The following is a 19,087-nucleotide window of genomic DNA, read 5'->3' as shown; positions in this document are numbered from 1 at the left end:
CACAAAGCTCGAATCATTTCAAATTGGTTTCTTGAACATGACAATGAGTTCAGTGTACTAAAATGGCCCCCACAGTCACCAGATCTCAACCCAATAGAGCATCTTTGGGATGTGGTGGAACGGGAGCTTTGTGCCCTGGATGTGCATCCCACAAATCTCCATCAACTGCAAGATGCTATCCTATCAATATGGGCCAACATTTCTAAAGAATGCTTTCAGCACCTTGTTAAATCAATGCCACATAGAATTAAGGCAGTTCTGAAGGCGAAAGGGGGTCAAACACAGTATTAGTATGGTGTTCCTAATAATCCTTTAGGTGAGTGTATATGACAGCAGTGATAGAACATTTAATGTGCATTCAGTTGATGTAACATTCAGTACCCATGCACATGATTGCACTTGAACTTAATTGAACCCAGTTTACTGGTGAGCTGAATGCTTTTCTATGGTCAGTTTCTTTCATTTTAATTCTGTTCTCAAAGAATATATTTTTCTCTCTTTGTGAGTGTTTCTTTATTTGATGTCTTTTATTTCTGAACAAATTATAATTTCTTCTCATTCATGTCAAATAATTCCTTCCCAAGGCAAATTGGTATCAAACTGGGCTATGGTGTATGTTTGTGAATGCCGGCAGTATTACTGATATTCTCCTTATGTCTCATAAGCAGCCCACTGTGCACTATTCACAAATACACTAATGTGGGTTAAACCTCGAACCCTGGTGAGCACTGCTGTCAAATGCTAGTGGAGGGGGTGACATTGTCAAGTGTCTCATCTGCAGTTAGACATGCACATGCAGAGTGTGTTCCCTATCTGTCACTCACTTGACGTTGTGTCGATGTAGTGACACTAGGGGTCACTCTTGAGAGCCAGAGACACCTCTGATCTTTGATAAAAGGCCAATGGGAATTGGCGAGTGGTATTTGCATGCCCCTCTCCCAGGCAAATGGGTCTAAAAGGAGGGGAAGTGCACACCGCTCATTAGATTTTGTCTTCGGAGCCGAATGTTCGATGGTTCAAGCTGAGTTAAGCGATTTCCATCCCTCACCTCTGCTGGATCCTTATGGCGCATTACAGCAGATTTCTCCCCTCTCTGAATGGATGCACTGTAGAGAACGCCCCTGGGTGCTTCAGCAGATCTTAAGAGTATATTCTAAAAGAGCATTTTCCCTCACAAAAGAATATATTCTAAAAGAGCGTGTTTTTAAAGATGTCTTTCCGATTGTGTGTTATTCCTGGTTGCCGTCGATACCTCTTGCCTTCTGATGGCCACGATCAAGGTCTTTCGTGCCAGGACGCCGCTCACACTGAGACATCTTCCATGGATGTATCATGTCCTCATTGCGAGGCCATGACCATGGCAATGTTGTGGTCGTGGCTTGCTTTCATAAGAAAACAAGCCACCCCAGCGGCTCCCTGCCTCGGTCCTTCTACCTATGGGTATGAGTCCACCACAGTGAGCAGTGGGGGAGATTTGGGGACCAAAAAGGGACCCCCAAAGGTATCCCCACGGACCTCCCATTCCCCAGCACGCTCGTTTACTCCAGTTAGGCATTCGGATGAGTGCGCTGGCTCGTCCCAGGGCGAGTTCAACCTCTTATTCGGTGCCCGTGAAGGTGATGAGCTCTCAAGCGGCTTGTCCTGTCTGATGCGGGAACCTCCACTGGGCTTCCCCCCTTGGGTGTGGTCGCCCAGTCACAGGCAGATGCTGAAATGACGGACATGCTTTCCCGGGTCGACGCGAGCGTCGGGCTAGAGTGGAACCCTCCGCTCTCCCCTGAACCCTCGCGGCTGGATGATTGGCCACTCACAGCCACGCCGTGCCCCAGTGCCTTTCTACCCGGAAGTGCACTATGAGCTGACAAGTTTGTGGGAGACACCTTTTTCTGCCCGGTCCCGATCTCTAGTCTCCCCTGCCCTCACTACCCTTGATGGCAGAGCAGCCAGGGGTTACTCAGCAATGCCCCCAGTGGATAAGACGCTTGCGGTGCACCTGTGCCCGCGTAGCACTGCCAGACAAGCCACCTCCGACCTGCATGCCATGGCTCTCCTGCAAGTCCACCAAGCCAAGGTGCTGAAAGAACTGCACATGGGTAGTTCCACCCCAGGATTGATTCAGGCGTCCGACCTTGCCCTCCGGGCAACAAAGTTTACGGCGCGGTCTCTCGGGTGGAGATGTCCACACTGTTGGTCCAGGAGTACCATCTGTGGCTGAATCTGGTCGATATGCATGAGGATGACAAGACACGCTTCTTGAACGTCCCCATCTCCAAGGCCGGCCTATTCGGCAACACCGTTGGGTACTTTGCCCAGCAGTTCTCGATGGTAAAGCATTAGACGTGTGCCATTCAACACATCCTGCCCAGGCGCGGATTAAGATCCTGCACCCGTCTGCTCATCGCCAAGGGAATCTCCCTGCAGCGGCCGCACCGGATCCGCCCCGGTGGCCCAACCCAGGCATTGAGCCCCCAGCAGGAAGCAGACGCCACCTGTCTCATGTCCGCCTGCTAGGAAGAAGTCTTCAAAGCACCCCTGAGACGGGCGACACAGGGACGCGAGGAGCCACTGCCTTGGAGCTGGTAAGCAGACTACTCCATCCCCCAGTGGAGGGCCGGGAGGAGAATGAGCTGACAATGAACCTGAAATTGCTGCGAGGCACTCACATCCCGGTCGACCTCAACACCACGGCGGATGCACTGTCAGGACAGGTCACCTGCAAGGGAGAGTGGAGACTCCACCCTCAGGTGGTTTAGCTAATTTGGAGTCGATACGGGCAGGAACAGGTAGACCTGTTCGCCTCCCTGGAATCCTCCCATTGTCCGCTCTGGTACGCCCTGACCGAGGCTCCCCTCGGCATAGACGCATTGGCGTTCACAGCTAGCTACCTGGACTATGCAAGTATGCATTCACCCAGTGAGCCTACTTGCACAGATCCTATGGAAGGACAGTGATGACGAATAGCCTCCTTACAGGCCCACCCAGACTTGGTTCTCGGACCTCATGCTCCTCACGTCAGCCTCTCCCTGGTAAATTCACCTGAGGAAGGACCTTCTTCTCAGGGACGTAGCACCATCTGGCACCCATGACCAGACCTCTGGAACCTCTATGTCTGGCCCCTGGAAGGGACATGGAAGACCTCAGTGGCCCACCACCTGCCATGTTAGACACATTCACTCTATGAGGCGCCTGTATGACTTGAAATGCCTGTATGCCTCGCTAAGTGGTGTTCTTCCAGACAAGAAGACTGGTGTCCCAGTCGGTTAGCGAATTTTCTCTTTTTATGCGGAGAAAAAGGAAAAAAAAGAGAGAAAAGAGGCATGACTAGGACAAGCCTGTCCCTATTCTTTTGGGTAGTCGACTCATCCCCAAAAGGGCTGTTCGACACTCACACTAGCGGCAGGGGAGGTTACGGCCCAGCCCGGTGCACTATCTATGCGGCACACAGCAGTCTGCCCGTCTCACACCACTGATCCACGTAACCCAATTCAGCTAGTTGTGGCATTTTTGTAGGGGACCCTTAGTGTCACTACATCGACACAACGTAGAGTGAGTGACAGATAGGGAACATCCTGGTTACTTCCATAACCTCCGTTCCCTGATGGAGGGAATGGGACGTTGTGTCCCTACTGCCACAATGCTGAACTACCCGCTGAAATGGCCGGGAACTTATTCTCGGCTCCTCAGCACAAAACCTAATGAACAGTATGCACGTCCCCTCCTTTTATACCCATTTCTGTCATAATTATTATTGTTACTAAATAAATTATTAGAAAGGCAGCATCCTCTCTGAAATGGAACCTCATAAGAGACAGATTTGGAACACTCTTCAAAGGCAGCAACTCTACGTTATACAAACGGATCCTTTACACGTTGCAGGTTTCTTTAAAAATACAGAGCAGTGCATTACGACAGTCAAAAGGGTGAAAGACAGCACCTGTATTCAGATAGATGTACCCTACTGAATTAACCCAGAAATGCATCACTGTCTGTGAAAACTGTCAGTAATGCTCATCACCTAAAGTGCACTGGAATCTCGACTGATGTAAATAGTTTGCCATTAGCATGTTGCCAAGCTCTAAATGTGACTCTAATAGACATCAAAATACAAAGCACCTACAGCTACTGGGTAAAATAGTACATATTTAATTATTCGAGTGAAGTATATCTATAATTGTCATTTCTTCAACTGCCTTTTGTGATAGATTTTGGATGGATTGTCATCTCTGCAATATATATACACAATGTTGCCTTTGAATTTGAGAACCTGCTATTTTTTGGGACAGCTTTTGTGTTCGACATGCACCTATGATGCGTTAAAATGCATGCATAGGCAGCTCACTAGGTTTAGGAACAGATAAATACTCTTAGAACTATGGTCTCTGCAGAAAGCATTTATAATAACTGACACCGAAATTACGTCTATATAAGAAATATTTGATTCGGGTGGAAAAGTACACATCTTTATGACTGGCATGAGACATCATATCCATGTTAAATATTGAATAAAAAGAACAATTAGATGTTATGTGACAGAACTGACTTGAAGCATAAAAGACATAAAATATATAGGCTATATGTATGTGTTTTATAAACTTCATACCTGCTGTTTGCTGTGACTGATGGTTTTATATTTTTGATGTATTTTCTTCTCTCAGTAGAGGGTAAATAACATTTCTTTCTTGTAAAATTGAGAGACATATTATGTGCAGGCACTGACTGACAGGCCCTCTTGAGGTTCTGAGACTAGCCGTAATTTTACAGTAATCACACTCAGTGGTGTTAAGTGTTTTATATTGTGAGAGTAAACCTGATGAAAGTGACAGGTGGAAACTGAGATGCTGTTCATTGTCATGCAGGAGTCACTCACCCTTGCGCTCTGTCCAGCAATAAGTTGGTCATCTTCTGTCTGGACGCTGGTGCGACTACGAGCATCATAGTCCTCCTGCTCAAAGTCAGAGTCATCTTCCAGCTCCTCTGGGGTCTGAAATAAAACAGAACAACATTAACTATTAGACTATAACTATATTAGATAGATAGATAGATAGATAGATAGATAGATAGATAGATAGATAGATAGATAGATAGATAGATAGATAGATAGATAGATAGATAGATAGATAGATAGATAGATAAAGACAAGCAAGAGGAGAGCAATTTAACACAGATTCAAGTCCTTGTGTGGTTTTGTTTACATTTGAATATTTTATTTATTTTTCACAGTTAAAGTTTGAATAGTCTTGGCCAATTTTAACATTTCATCAATGAAGATCTAATAATAATAATAATAATATTAATAATACAATCATTATTATATATATATATCACCTTTCTTGAAACCACGGTCACTTTACATGAGAAACAATTACATGAAAAACAGCAAATGGACAGCAGCGCACACACACACACACACACACACACACACACACACATGTTGGTCTACCTATCATTATGAGGACTTTCCATAGACATAATGACTTTTATACTGTACAAACTATAGATTCTATCCTCTAAACCTAACACAACCCCTAAACCTAATCATCACAGAAAACATTCTGCATTTTTACATTTTCAATAAAACATTGTTTAGTATGATTTTTAAGCGATTTGAATTATGGGGACACTAGAAATGTCCTCATAAATCACATTTATAGCATAATAACCTTGTAATTACCAGTTTGTAACTTACAAAATTGTCCTCGTAAATCACAAACACACGCACACACACACACACACACACATGTTGTGTTTCCATGTTTTATGGGGACTTTCCATAGACATAATGGTTTTTATACTGTACAAACTTTATATTCTATCCCCTAAACCCAACCCTACCCCTAAACCTAACCCTCACAGAAAACTTTCTGCATTTTTACATTTTCAAAAAACATAATTTAGTATGATTTATAAGCTGGTTTCCTCATGGGGACCGACAAAATGTCCCCACAAGGTCAAAAATTTCGGGTTTTACTATCCTTATGGGGACATTTGGTCCCCACAAAGTGATAAATACACGCTCACACACACACACACACACACACACACACACACACACACACACACACACACACACACACACACACACACACACACACACACACACACACAGGACATTCCCTACCTAACTAACTAGCAATGCTAGCAGGAGATAACACTATGTGAAGAGATTCGTTTTTAGTTGTGATTTAAATTATGAGAGAGTGTTGAGTTACCGAAGGGGTTATGGGAGAGCATTCCAAAGTCAAGGAGCAACAGTCATAAAGGACCTGCCTCCCAAAGAAGATAACCCAAACTTTGGGACAAACAGGAAGTTTGCCTCAGTAGCCTTTAGAGTGCAATCGGGAGTGTAAAGGTGAAGCAAATCAGTTATGTACTGAGGAGCAAGTGTGAGATGGATCGCCAGAGGGAAAAAATCTGTTCTTGTGCCTGACAGTTCTGGTGCTCAGTGCTCTGTAGTGCCGTCCAGAAGTCAATATCTTGTTTTAAATGTGATTGGAAATTGGTAACCAATGGAGCTGTAGCAGAATGGGAGTGATGTGTGCAGACTTTTTACTGGAAGTAAGAACTCTAGCTGCAGAATTTTGGATGTAGTTGATTTAGGGTCTTATTGGTTAACCCAAAGAAATTTGAATTACAATAATGCAATCTAGAGAAAATGAACGCATGGATTATTGTTTCTGCATCATTCATGTTGAGCAATGGATGGAGATGGGCAATATTGCATAGGTGAAAAAATTACATATTTGATTTGGGGCCCATTATTAAAATCTCGGTTTTCTCCACATTGCGCTTCAAGAGGTTAGCATCCAACCAAAGTCTTAACCCTTGTATTGTCTTCACTTTTGGGACCCTTTGGTATCCCTTCAGTCAAATTGACCAGGAACATATTTTGGGTTTTAAAAACAATTCTGAAATAAAAATGTACTTCATAAACCATTAACATATATTGTCTTTATCTCAATTTCAAACAATTGAGATAACATATATGTTTAAGGATTGCAATCAGTCTCTACTAGAACACAATTAATAATGGAAGTGTGATTTGTTTTTTTGTCATAAGGTTATAATTGATCCACTATACTCAATACTTTGGTCTCATAAATCATGCTTATCTTGGAAAAAATGAAGTGAGACAATGTTTTCATTAACATTTCTTATTTTTAATGCAAACATTCAATACATAAACTGGAACTTCCACAATCAGTCACGTTTATCTTATGTAATGCAGATGAACAACTGAGGCATAGTCCTTGCAACAGGGGGTGGTGATTGGGAATAAAGACAGGCATGCCTGTTTACAAAACACATGCATCACAAAATGAAGGCCTTGTGACATATCTCCACTCGTGTATAAATGGCTTCCCTGTATAAATTTGCATGTTCCATGCATAAGATGAAAACATCATCACAGGTAGCCCAGATTTTGATACAATACCTTGCTGGCTTTTAGGGCATATACTGCCTGAAAGGGCAGCAGCCTCTAAACCCCACAAGCCGTTCATCCACAGTTACATTGGGCCTAGGTTTGTAAAGATGGTCTACCCACTGGTCCCACACAGTGCGGATTGCTGCCAACTTGTCCCCCTGCCGTCTAACAGATCTTGATTCTCGGTCGTCAAATCTGATGATTCTTGAGAATACAAGGAAGCTCTTCAGAGACATTGTGGCTCTAAAAATTGCTCTCACTGTCTCAGCATCCCACTGACTTTCAGTCGACTCCCCTCTTGTCCTGTAGACACCAGCAAGAATGAGGATGCCAAAGTAGGCATGCAGATGCATGATGTCCATCTCTTTCCACTGGTCACCGAAAACACGTCTCCCCTCAAGATTGGTCATATCCAGAATAATTTTCTGAATTGAGTCAGGAAACAGCAGCTCAAAGGATGACTTGAGTCACTGCAAATGGGCCCTGGTACCATCCGTATTATGTTAGCAGCTGAGTGCGGTTGCTCTCTCACTGGGGATGAAGACCATTCAATCTGTCCATTCTTAGACAAATATGGCTGTGGGGCTCTTCCAGTGGCTGGTTGTGGGTCTGTTTCAGTGGCTGGCTGTGGGGCTCTTCCAGTGGCTGGCTGTGGGGCTCTTTCAGTGGCTGGCTCTTGGGCTGCTCCAGCGGCCGCCTGTGGTGCTCCTTGTGGTGCATATTCCAAGTGAAGGCCATCTTCAAATTCACTTTCAGAATCAGAATACTTTGAATTGAAATCATATTTGGAGACATCTTGAGGGTGGAAGATTCTGTACTGTGATGTAGAGGTATTTATCCCTTTTGTCCCACCCCCTTGATGTGCAGGTGTGAGGTGCATAGTGCGAGAAAATGTTTGATGTTTCGAATGTTATGGAATAAGATTCTAAAAAAGGGGTTTGCTCGTGGACACATGAAAGAGGGTAAAGAGTGGGAGAAAGTGAGAGCAAATAGCTTCTCTGTGCTTAGATTATAATAATGTATGTGTGTCTGTGTCTGTGTGTGTGTGTTTATGTCTGTGTATGTGTGTGTGTGCATGTTTCTGTGTGTCTCTGTGTATGCGGGTCAAACTGACCCGAAGACCATATTAATGATGTAAATGTGTGGGGTATAGTAGCATGTGTGCTCAATAATTTTTTTTGTTTGTACATGTTTATCACAGAAAATAAGCTAAGGCCATTGAGTTTCAGGTAGAAAAAATGTATACTTGTACCATTTTTCATCTTGTAAAAATTTGAAACGGGTCAATTTGACCCGAATACCATACAAGGGTTAAGTCATAGAGGCATGCAAATGATGATGGTGGGAGTGGTTTTGAAGAACTAAAACTGACATAAATCCGAGTGTCATCCGCATAGCAATGGAAACTAAAGCCATGCTTTTGAATAATTTGGCCAAGTGGAAGGACATAAATTACAAAAAGAAGGGGTCCAGCACTGACCCTTGAGGGACTCCTTGTAAAACAGATGTAGTTGGTGGTTTGTAATTCTGTACTGAAAAAACTGCTGCAAACTGCTGCATGTCTTGTAGATAAGATGTGAACCATTGATGAGGAGTATCAGAGATGCCTATAGCTAACAGATGAGTAAGATGGATTTTATGGGAGACAGTGTCAAAAGCTGAGCTAAAAGAAGACTGTTGAGTGAACCTGTGTCTGACGAAATGAGAATATCATGTACTACCCTTAGAAGAGCTGTTTCCGTGTTGTGTAGTGGGCAAAAACCTGACTGAAAGGGCTTGAAAAGATTGTTAGACTTTAAAAGTTCCTGCAATTGGGAAGCAACCACTCTCTCAAAGATCTTGGCAAAAAATAGAAGGTTGGAAATAGACCTATAATTCACCAATACACAAGGGTCTGCACCAGGTTTCTTGAGTATAGGGGTGAAAGTGGAAGTTTTTAATACTAAAGGAACAGTCTATGTAATTTTTTATATTTTGATCATCCTCAGTGCAAAAAAGTTTTTATCAGTTAAAAAAGACAGAATATTCTGAAGGTGTGTACCTGGCTTGTTTTATGTAGCTTGAAAGCTCTAGGACTTACAATTGATAATTTTGGTCTTGGTTAAGGGATTAAAAACAATAAAAAATAAACCTTGTCTGTAGAATTACAATATGTTAGCTTTGACAAGTCAACATAATGACCATACAAGAAATCTTTCGTGTTTGGACAACATAAGGGTGAGTAAATCAGAATCAAAATGAGCTTTATTGCCAAGTATGCTTACACACTCTCTCTCTCTCTCTCTCTCTCTCTCTCTCTCTCTCTCTCTCTCTCTATATATATATATATATATATATAAATATACAGTACAGTGCAAAATTTTAAGCACTTGTGAAAAAACTTTTAATCTTAAAATAATTATGACATAAATAGTTTTCATTAATCACTTAACGTCATACAAAGTCCAGTAAGCTAAAGAGCTAAATCAATATTTGCCTTCAAAACAGCATCAATTCTCCTACTTATACCTGGACACAGTTTTTCTTGGTTGTTGGCATATAGGATTTTCCAAGCTTCTTGGATAATTTCCCACAGTTATTTTATTAATTTATTTAGGCTGTCTCAATTACTTCTGTCTATTCGTGTAATCCCAGACTGATCCGATGTTGGGGGCTCTGTGAGGCCATGCCATCAGTTGCAGGGCTCCCTGTTCTTCTATTCTATTCTATTCTATTTGCAAAAGAAATATGTCGGAGTATAAAATGACACACTAAAGTAGCAGATATAAATAACCATATAAAGACAAATGTTTTTGTGAAAAATCTTATGTGCTTTTCTTTTTTTTTACAGACTTTTACACAGTACTGTATGTATGTATATATATATATATATATATATATATATATATATACATGAGTGGGGTCAAGAGTGATTTTTCCAGCCCTTTTTATCACTCTAGAAGTGTACAGTTCTTGAACGGAGGGCAACCAATAATCTGCTTAACAGTCCTAACTGTTCTTTGTAGTATTCTGATGTCCGATTTCGTGTCTGAACCAAACCAGACAGTTATTGAAATGCAGATAACAGACTCAATGACAGCTGAGTAATTGTATCAGCAGCACCTGAGGCAGGTTGAATTTCCTCAACTGGCAAAGAAGTACAACCTGTGCTGGGCCTTTTTAACAATGGAGTCAATGTGGGTCTCCCACTTTAGGTCCTGTGACATGATAGAGCCCAGGAACCTGAATGACTCCACTGCTGCCATAGTGCTGTTAAGAATGGTGAGCGGGGCAATGTTGGGGTGTTCAATGTTGAGCGTCTTCAACTCCAGGCTGTTTTGACTGCACCAGACAGCCAGCTGTTCAACATCCCTCCTGTACGCAGACTCATCGTCATCTTGGATGAGGCCATTGACTGTAGTGTCATCTGCAAACTTCAGGAGATTGACAGAGGGTCCTTGGCAGTGCCGTTGTTTGTGTACAGGGAGAAGTGTAGTGACGAGAGCACACATCCCTGGGGGGCACCAGAGCTGATCGTACAGGTGCTGGAAGTGAATTTCCCCAGTCTCACTAACTGCTGCCTATATGTCATAAAACTGGTGTTCCACTGACAGATAGAGGTGGGAACAGATTGGGTTAATTTAGTCCGGAGAATAGCTGGGATTATGGTGTTGAAAGCTTAACTGAAGCCCACAAAAGTAGCCTTGCATATGTCCCTGGTCTGTCCAGGTGCTGCAAGATATGATGCAATCCCAAGTTGACAGCATCATCCACAGACCTGTTTGCTCGATAAGCAAAAGATTGAAGATTGAAGGGGATACAGAAAGGGTCCAGTGATGTCCTTCAGTTGGACCAACACCGGTCTCTCAAATTACTTCATGACCACAGACGTCAGAGCAATGGGTCTGCAGTCATTAAGTCTTGTGATTTTGGGTTCCTTTGGTACAGGGATGATGGTGGAGCGTTTTAAGCAGCAGGGAACTTCACACTGCTCCAGTGATCTGTTGAAGATATGTTTGCAGATGGAGGCAAGCTGGTCAGCACAGGATTTTTGACAAGTGGGTGAAACACGGGCTGGGTCCTGTGCTTTCTTTGAATGATAGCAGAATTAAAATTTTTGGTGAAACTTTCCCTTTTAAGTCTCCTAAATTTTATTTTCAGTTACTCATGGATTGCTATCATCAACAAGTTTTTCTTTGTAACGTTTAAACCTTACATCTATATTTTAAACACACATCTCCTTGAGCACTTGAGGGTATTCTTGAAATGTATCTGTTGTCCTAGCACTATAGCTTGGTGACAACTTGAGATGCCATGTTCAACAGACATCACAAGAACTGTGCGTTGCCGCACAAATGTACCGCTGTTCTAACATAAAGACACGGCAGCCATTAAACCAGTCAGATCTCAATAAATAATTCACTCATCCCACAGTTTGAGTTACAAGTGACTTGCATCATTGTTCTCCAACTCCCTTTTGGCTTTCTTGTCAGCATTATAAAAAGCAGTTCCCACTTAAAGTGGGATCAAACGTTATGAGAAGAAGGCAAAGGCCTCTCGGCTATTCTGATTTAGATGTGATCTGTTTTCTTGCATTCTGCCTGCCAGTAGTTTCAACATCAGCCCTATTTGCCTCAACAACCTCATCTTGCTTGTATGTCACTGACAAATGAGAAAATAGGAGACAAAGACAAGAAAGAGTGTTTATCTTGACAGCAGCCACAGCTCCAGGCACCTCTGAGTGGCAGAACTTATAAAGATACACTATTGATTGAATCAGATGTATCACAAACTGGCAAAGTCTTCTTTGTTGCCTGGTTTAATGAAGATCCCAGCTGGATGGAAAATTGATGCAGCCTCGAATTAGTGTATAGAAAACAAACAACGAAAAATAAAATAAAGCAGTGTACTTTTGTATGCAAAGCCATCTTGAGTAAATTTTACTTCTGATGTTTCTTTAGCAGGATACATTCTTTGACAAAGTGTGTGTGTGTGTGTGCATGTGTGGTTGCACTGTCATTTTTCCACTTCTCTGGGAAAGGCACTGTTTTCAGAGTTTTAGCAGTCACTATGTCTTGGTGGCAGAATAGTGACCATAATGGCTTTTCAACGAAGCAGAAAGCATGATCTATCTTTGTGATTCATTTTAGAGGATGGGGCTGGTTTGGGGAATCAAATAAATAAACAAATAAGTGATCTATTTACAATTATCACTCTGTTCCAAGGCATCTCAAGCTCTGCTTTAAGCTATTTACTGATAACACACCGTTCAAAATTGTTTAATGTTCCCACAGTAGAAATGTGCATCTTACAAAATGTCTTTGTGACAATTGTGGGGTGAATAAACTGAACAGTAGCACAACTTTTTTGTGCAGTATTTGAGTGCAATACCCATTTTCTCATTCACTAACCACCCGCAAACCAGTTTAACCAGGCACTACAGTAAACGTGCTTAAATAGACTTGCACCATAAAATTGGTTGTCATTTTTTTCAGTGCAACCATGCTTCCTTTTCATGTAAAATAGGCTTGTTATAAATTGCGCCTTTTTTCCCAAAAGTCATTGCTGTTTGTCTGCATTTAACGTGTTTTTTTTTCTTGCCACAGAAGCGGGAGTATACAGAGTTTAAATAAAATGAGATGTGTTTGTATAATTTCTACTGATCATGGCTGGAGCATTTCAAATGGCGATTTGCGATGTGGTCAAGTGCATTTGTGAAGATTTAGCACCTCCCCATTGTGTGGCGCCCCTTTATGCATTGCATATATTTTACATACTGTTTTCGCGCCACTTCAACCTACATGCAAGATCAGGGTTTGTGTCGTGCAAATCACAATTTTTAATCCAAATTTTGTAACATGTTTATAGCTTCCAATTTGCTAAATACTTTTTCAGTTAGTTCTATTAAACCACAAGCATTCACAATCTCTGTAAATAGAACATACACTAGGCAAAACAATAAAAAAAGAATACTCTACCATTTTCATTTGGGCAGCAATGTCATAACCAGTTATTAAAGATCAACTGTCCCCAACTGTATGTAATAACATAGCATTATTTCACACTATAGTGCTTCTATTTTATCATCCTCTGTTTGATGAAGTCATAACCCACTATATCATATTACATCTGTGTGAAAATGAGGCGTGCAATGCATTACGATCATACACCAAATCTGTTATATTATGTTTTTTGTGTTTTGTTTTTAGTCATACACAATAATGGCCCTGCTTGTGAATATTAATTCACTAATCTCACCCTTATCATGAGCACTGCTTTCCTGATGTCTCGCACTCCATCGTAGACAAGGCGAGAGGCGTCAATGAACTCGTTCTCCTCAAATGGCTGTGGAGGACTGGTGCTGAGAGCCTCAATGGCGACCTCCACCTGCTCAGCAAAACGTGGCATCACTGTAAGAAAGATCAAATGATGTTGGTAATTCATGTTATGCAGTACATTTCCATGTTCCCATCATATATGCCTCAACATATTGGATACATTATTTGGCACAATTTTTAAAGATGGAAATCATGTTGGGTGGTTTTATCTAGAGAGATTGATATTAAAGATTGATCTTAAATAAGGTGAATCTTAAAAAAATCATACATGTTTGTTTCAATGGATGATGCCATTTTTGCAATGTTCCCAAATGGCATGCACTAACTTCTAACATACAAAACTGGTAATTTGTGACGATTTTTACCAGCTGTTTCATTTTTTCCCCCTTTCTTTCATGACCTTGCATGTTCATATACTGTAATCTTGAGATAATGGTAAATGGTTAAACTGGTTTGGCTTTGAGGGTCTTGAGTACAAGTCTTGACTCATGCTAACTGAATAAAAGTGAATGTATAATAAGACAATGTAATATATCATGTATAGTAAATGTGGAAATGGGGTGGATGAGGGATGCTGAAAGAAATTATGCTGGAAAGAGGTATGCAAGCCATTATATACTGTAGTGGTGATTGTGATTAGATAAATGTGAACATTTAGAACATTAATCAAAGAATATTGTTTTATATTGTAGCATTTATGTCCTTAATTTCACTATCCATCCTTTTAGTCTTTTGCAATATCAATTTAAATAACAAAATCCAGTTACTTAATGACATAAAGTGACATAATTGTTAGTGGGAAAACCACAGCACAAACATTAGTATTTGCAGTTAATCCTATGAATTAAGTTATGTTTTGTGGTATTACTTGATTTGTCTCACTTCATAACTTGCCATCCTGTTAGATATAAGTGCAGAAATTGGTATTATATTATCAAAACTTAAATTACTTAAATAACAAACTTTAGCTCTTTATTTCCATCCTGCTGGGTTCTATCTCATCAGGCATTCAGTTTTGTTTTATTTTAGTTTTTTTGTCATTGTGTAAATTGTAAATAATCCATCTGAAGTTCCTGATCTTGACAACTGCATATTCCTGAAAGTATTGTATACCCTTTTAAAGTAACATTTCCTTAAATCACAACACAGGCATTCATTTGTCAAAAGTTTCAGAGCTTAAAATGTGCTGCATAACAGGAATGACCCATGTAGGTAAGCTAGAGGTAGCGTGGAGGACAGAAAGATAGAAACACTGCAAAAACATTTTCAAAAAAGGGATTACATGCATCCCTCAAAAGATAGCCTTCCCCTCAGGTGCCAAACATATCAGAGCAAAGACATGAGAGGTGAGGCAAAATGGAGAGAGAGTATGCAATCTTAAGAAGCTAAGTGTCAAAATTCAGGCGGGCACATCTATTTCTGTGGTCTCCTCGCTGTCAGTCAAGCCTAAGGACACGGATGGCAGTGGGAGAGCAAGACGAGAAAAATGTCACCCTGAAAATATGTGGACGGGGTGCCCTCCGTCTGCCAATTAACCACTTCACCTTGCCGGCAAAGTGCTGGGAATGCATGACCATCAGTGAGCCGAGCCACCATGACACTTAAAGACCGCAGTGACACCTCCTCACTCCAAACAGGGTGATGAAAAAATTACATCCCCTTGCTCTTGACTGTCCTCCTTAAATTTATCCTCCATCTTTTTCCTTAGAGATTCCATAATGAACAATGATTATAAAATGCTGTCGGTAATAAGTGAATGTTTGACGAACAAGAGTCTAGAATGAACAATGTTGACAGACATTGATTGAGTGCAACTAAAGAGCTCGGGAAAGGTCTGCTAATGTGACATTAGTCTGATCTGTTTTTATGATGAGGTGTAATTTGGTGTTTACACTGAACAAATGTGTTTGGCCCATTTAGCCTTATGTAACCGCTGCGACAACATACCCACAGCTAATGCTCTAATCTCAGCAGTGAATAGAGACTTTTAAGTACATTTAATTTAGCAAAAATGTGTTAATAACATTTTAGAGCACTCTGGCAAACCCTTTTATAAACCCTCAGTTTCAAGCCTGTTGATAGCGCACAAAGAGGTTAATTGTTTTAAATTATTTTTATTTCTCTAGTTGTATTGCAACAGGGACTGCCCACTGGTAATACCCAAACTTGAGAATTTGAGTATTTCCATGGCAATACAATTGGTGGAGAGAAACCGTATTGCGATCTAACGCCGACATCGAGTCATGCTCATTTCAAAGACCACTTGGCAGTTCATTAAAAAAATATGGGCACAGTAAAAAGCCCAAAGCACAGTATTTGGGATCGTATTAAACCCTTAAGCAATCTCCAAAGTGAGGCTCTTAAAATATTCAACGGATGTATCAAGGAAGGGAAGGTCTCTAGATTTACTAGGAATATTACAACCTGAGATGCACTGCAAAGGCTGGGTTTTATGAGGACTCTCTTATATGACAAGGAGTGTTCTCTTCAGCCATGTAACCAAATCAGAGAGTCATTCATGATAATTGCAGATGTTGATCTCAAACAATAACCAGACTTTTGATTTATCATGATGGTTTTGATTGCAGGCATCTGACCTAAGATCAACTTTAATAGAGGAACCTGTGTAGATAGGCACTTTCTACACATGTACAAAATGTGAAAAGTTAACACAGAAAAGGTTAGATATGAATTTCAAATGAACACTTAAGAAACATAAAATTATGCATAACATTAAAGAAGGTGCAGCAAAGTCTCTTTATTTTCTTTCTTTTTTGTCTACACCCGTCTTGCTTTAACACATATTTAATTCATTTTAATCCACTTATTGGGGAGGCATAAAATGAGCTTTGGGGGAATTTTGCTGTGACTTTTAAATAGAAATTAAATGTTTTAAATAATTTAAATATTCTTCAAGCCATTAATGAGTAAAGTTGCTGCTAGTGATGAGCAATTGGAACTCAGACCAGTGAGACATGATGAAAGGAGCTAATGAAAACCATGGTGGAAGGGATTATTTTCTTAAAATGCTTAACTCAAAAAAAGCAAGCAGTTAGATCTGTGTTATGGGACTTCAAATGGCATTTTTTGGAAAAGTGCTTAAAGATCTCAGACAGTGTTGCAATGAATTATATAAAACATGCTCAGACAAGTTTTTTTTTTTAGGAGGCTAAGGTCAGACTAGTCTAATGGGCTTAAAATGAAAATGCAATGAGACATTCCTAATGCTAATAGGTTTTACAGTATGCAGAACACTGCAAATAATTCGAAAAAGGAGTACATATTCCTTTTTGAACAATGAGGTCACTTGTAGTTGTTGTAGTTGTTTTAATTTACATTCTGCCCCTTAGGCTGTTGACTCAGTAAACATTCCCCTTTCTACTGGATCTGTATTGCTTGCTTTCTTTTTTCTTTTTCAAGAACAATGTGTTGGATTCATTGTAGCAGGCAGGCACTGAATAATTCTATTCCTGAAATCTTGTTTTGCATGCATTCTTCCCGAATTTCAAGATCCAGACTCTAGTGCCACAAAGAATAACATTTTGTGGGGGTCATTTGTCTGTATGAAAAAAAAAATTTTATGTCTGAGAAAACATGGCCTGCAACCTGTCAGTGAAGCATGATATTTGCCATAAAAAAATAAAATAAAAAAAATTGTGTGTTATATGGAGGGCAGTGATGGGAAAGATGGCCATATTTAATCTCTGCATGGTCACCCTTTAGCATGAGACCTATTGATTCTGTCTTCCTCCACAATAGTATCAACACTCGTGCCTCCTACTTGAACAGTTTACATCATCCATATTTCTTATTTTTAATCTACTGGGGGCCTGAACTTAACCTTAATGATAGAGTAATTTTTCCCCACATGAAGATTATTTTTGATGGGAGAAAGCTGGAATGGATAAAGAAAGAGAAAAGTCATAACACCTTTGCTATTAGACTATCGATTTCTAGGCTCAATGACAAGATTCAAGACTTGAGAGGGCCATGTTTGAAAGTTCCTGCAGCTTCACTTTTGTTACATTTACACTGCATTGGGACAAATGCTGCATTCAAGTGGACCTGTGAAGCTCCTTCTTCCAATTGGCATTTGTTATTACATGTTATGCATTCAAGTCAGAAACAAAATAAATACACCTGTATGACTTTTACACAACCTACAGTATATGATTTATCAATACATGTTATCTAGTAGGGCTGCAATGGTACATGTATCCAGGCTGAACCAAATGGATACAGGGCCTTCGGTATGGCACACGTAGTCACATGAATGATTACATATCTTAGCATGCGTGAAACCAATATTAAAACAACAAGGGACCTGGGTAGCTCAGCGAGTATTGTTGCTGACTACCACCCCTAGTGTCACAAGTTTGAATCCTGGGTGAGCTGAGTGACTCCAAACAGGTCTCCTAAGCAACCAATTGACCCAGTTGCTAGGGAGTGTAGAGTCACATGGGGTAATCTCCTCGTAGTCACGATTAGTGGTTCTCGCTCCCAATGGGGCACGTGGTAAGCTGTGCGTGGCTCGAGGAGAGTAGCATGAGCCTCCACATGCTGGGAGTTTCCGCGGTGTCATGTACAACAAGCCACGTGAAAAGATGTGTGGATTGACGGTCTCAAAAGTGGAGGCAACTAAGACTTGTCCTCCACCACCCGGATTCAGGTGAGCAACCGCGCCACCACGAGGACTTACTAAGTAGTGGGAAGTGGGCATTCCAAATTGGGGAAAAAAGGAGATAAATAAAATAAATTAATTAATGTAAAAAAATATATATATATTATATTATATATATATATATATATATATATATATATATATATATATATATATATATAATGAAAAACACAAACCCCATAGAACTAAAATGAAAAAGAGAACAAGAAAAATTTAACAGAACAGAATGTCACACAGTACACTAGAAACTGTGGATCAGATAAATGCATGGGAAGTTCGTACTAGCTAGCTCGCTATTTTCCAAACTGTGATGGAACTAAACTAAATATGTCAGACTTAAATAGGTCAGAGATTGAAGACCCAACGCCATCTCTAAAATCTGTTGTTTGGAAGCATAATGGATTCATAGTTAAATACAGTAATACTGGGCAATGAGTAATGAACAGGACGAAGACTGTGAGTCGGAAGCACATCTAACATGATGACTCATTTGCGGCAACATCATCCACATGTGTCTCTTGAGCTTACGAGAGCAAAGCATAAACAGCATGTGCAAGTTAGTCTCGCCATGGCATTCAAGCAGCCTCTTGCTGTAAGCTCAGACAGAGCTAAAGAGATAATGAACTCCATATGAGTATTTATTGCTGCAGATATGAGACCATACTC

At 40.7% G+C, this 19,087-nt stretch overlaps 1 protein-coding gene across 1 annotated transcript in view; it reads right to left on the bottom strand.

Moving 5' to 3' along the window:
- ctnna2 (catenin (cadherin-associated protein), alpha 2) overlaps positions 1–19,087 on the bottom strand; it is a 717,220-nt gene that overhangs the window by 13,929 nt on the left and 684,204 nt on the right. The window contains exons 13-14 of the mRNA XM_052137026.1: positions 13,661–13,812; positions 4,868–4,981 (exon numbers count right to left, since the gene is read on the bottom strand). Of these exons, the coding sequence (XP_051992986.1) occupies positions 4,868–4,981; positions 13,661–13,812 (266 nt within the window). The remainder of the gene's footprint in view (positions 1–4,867; positions 4,982–13,660; positions 13,813–19,087) is intronic.

The sequence above is a fragment of the Xyrauchen texanus genome, chromosome 11 (assembly GCF_025860055.1).
Source record: "Xyrauchen texanus isolate HMW12.3.18 chromosome 11, RBS_HiC_50CHRs, whole genome shotgun sequence".
NCBI lineage: Eukaryota > Metazoa > Chordata > Actinopteri > Cypriniformes > Catostomidae > Xyrauchen > Xyrauchen texanus.
The sequence above is the reverse complement of the archived record's forward strand: the minus strand, read 5'-3'. Positions and strand labels throughout refer to the sequence as shown.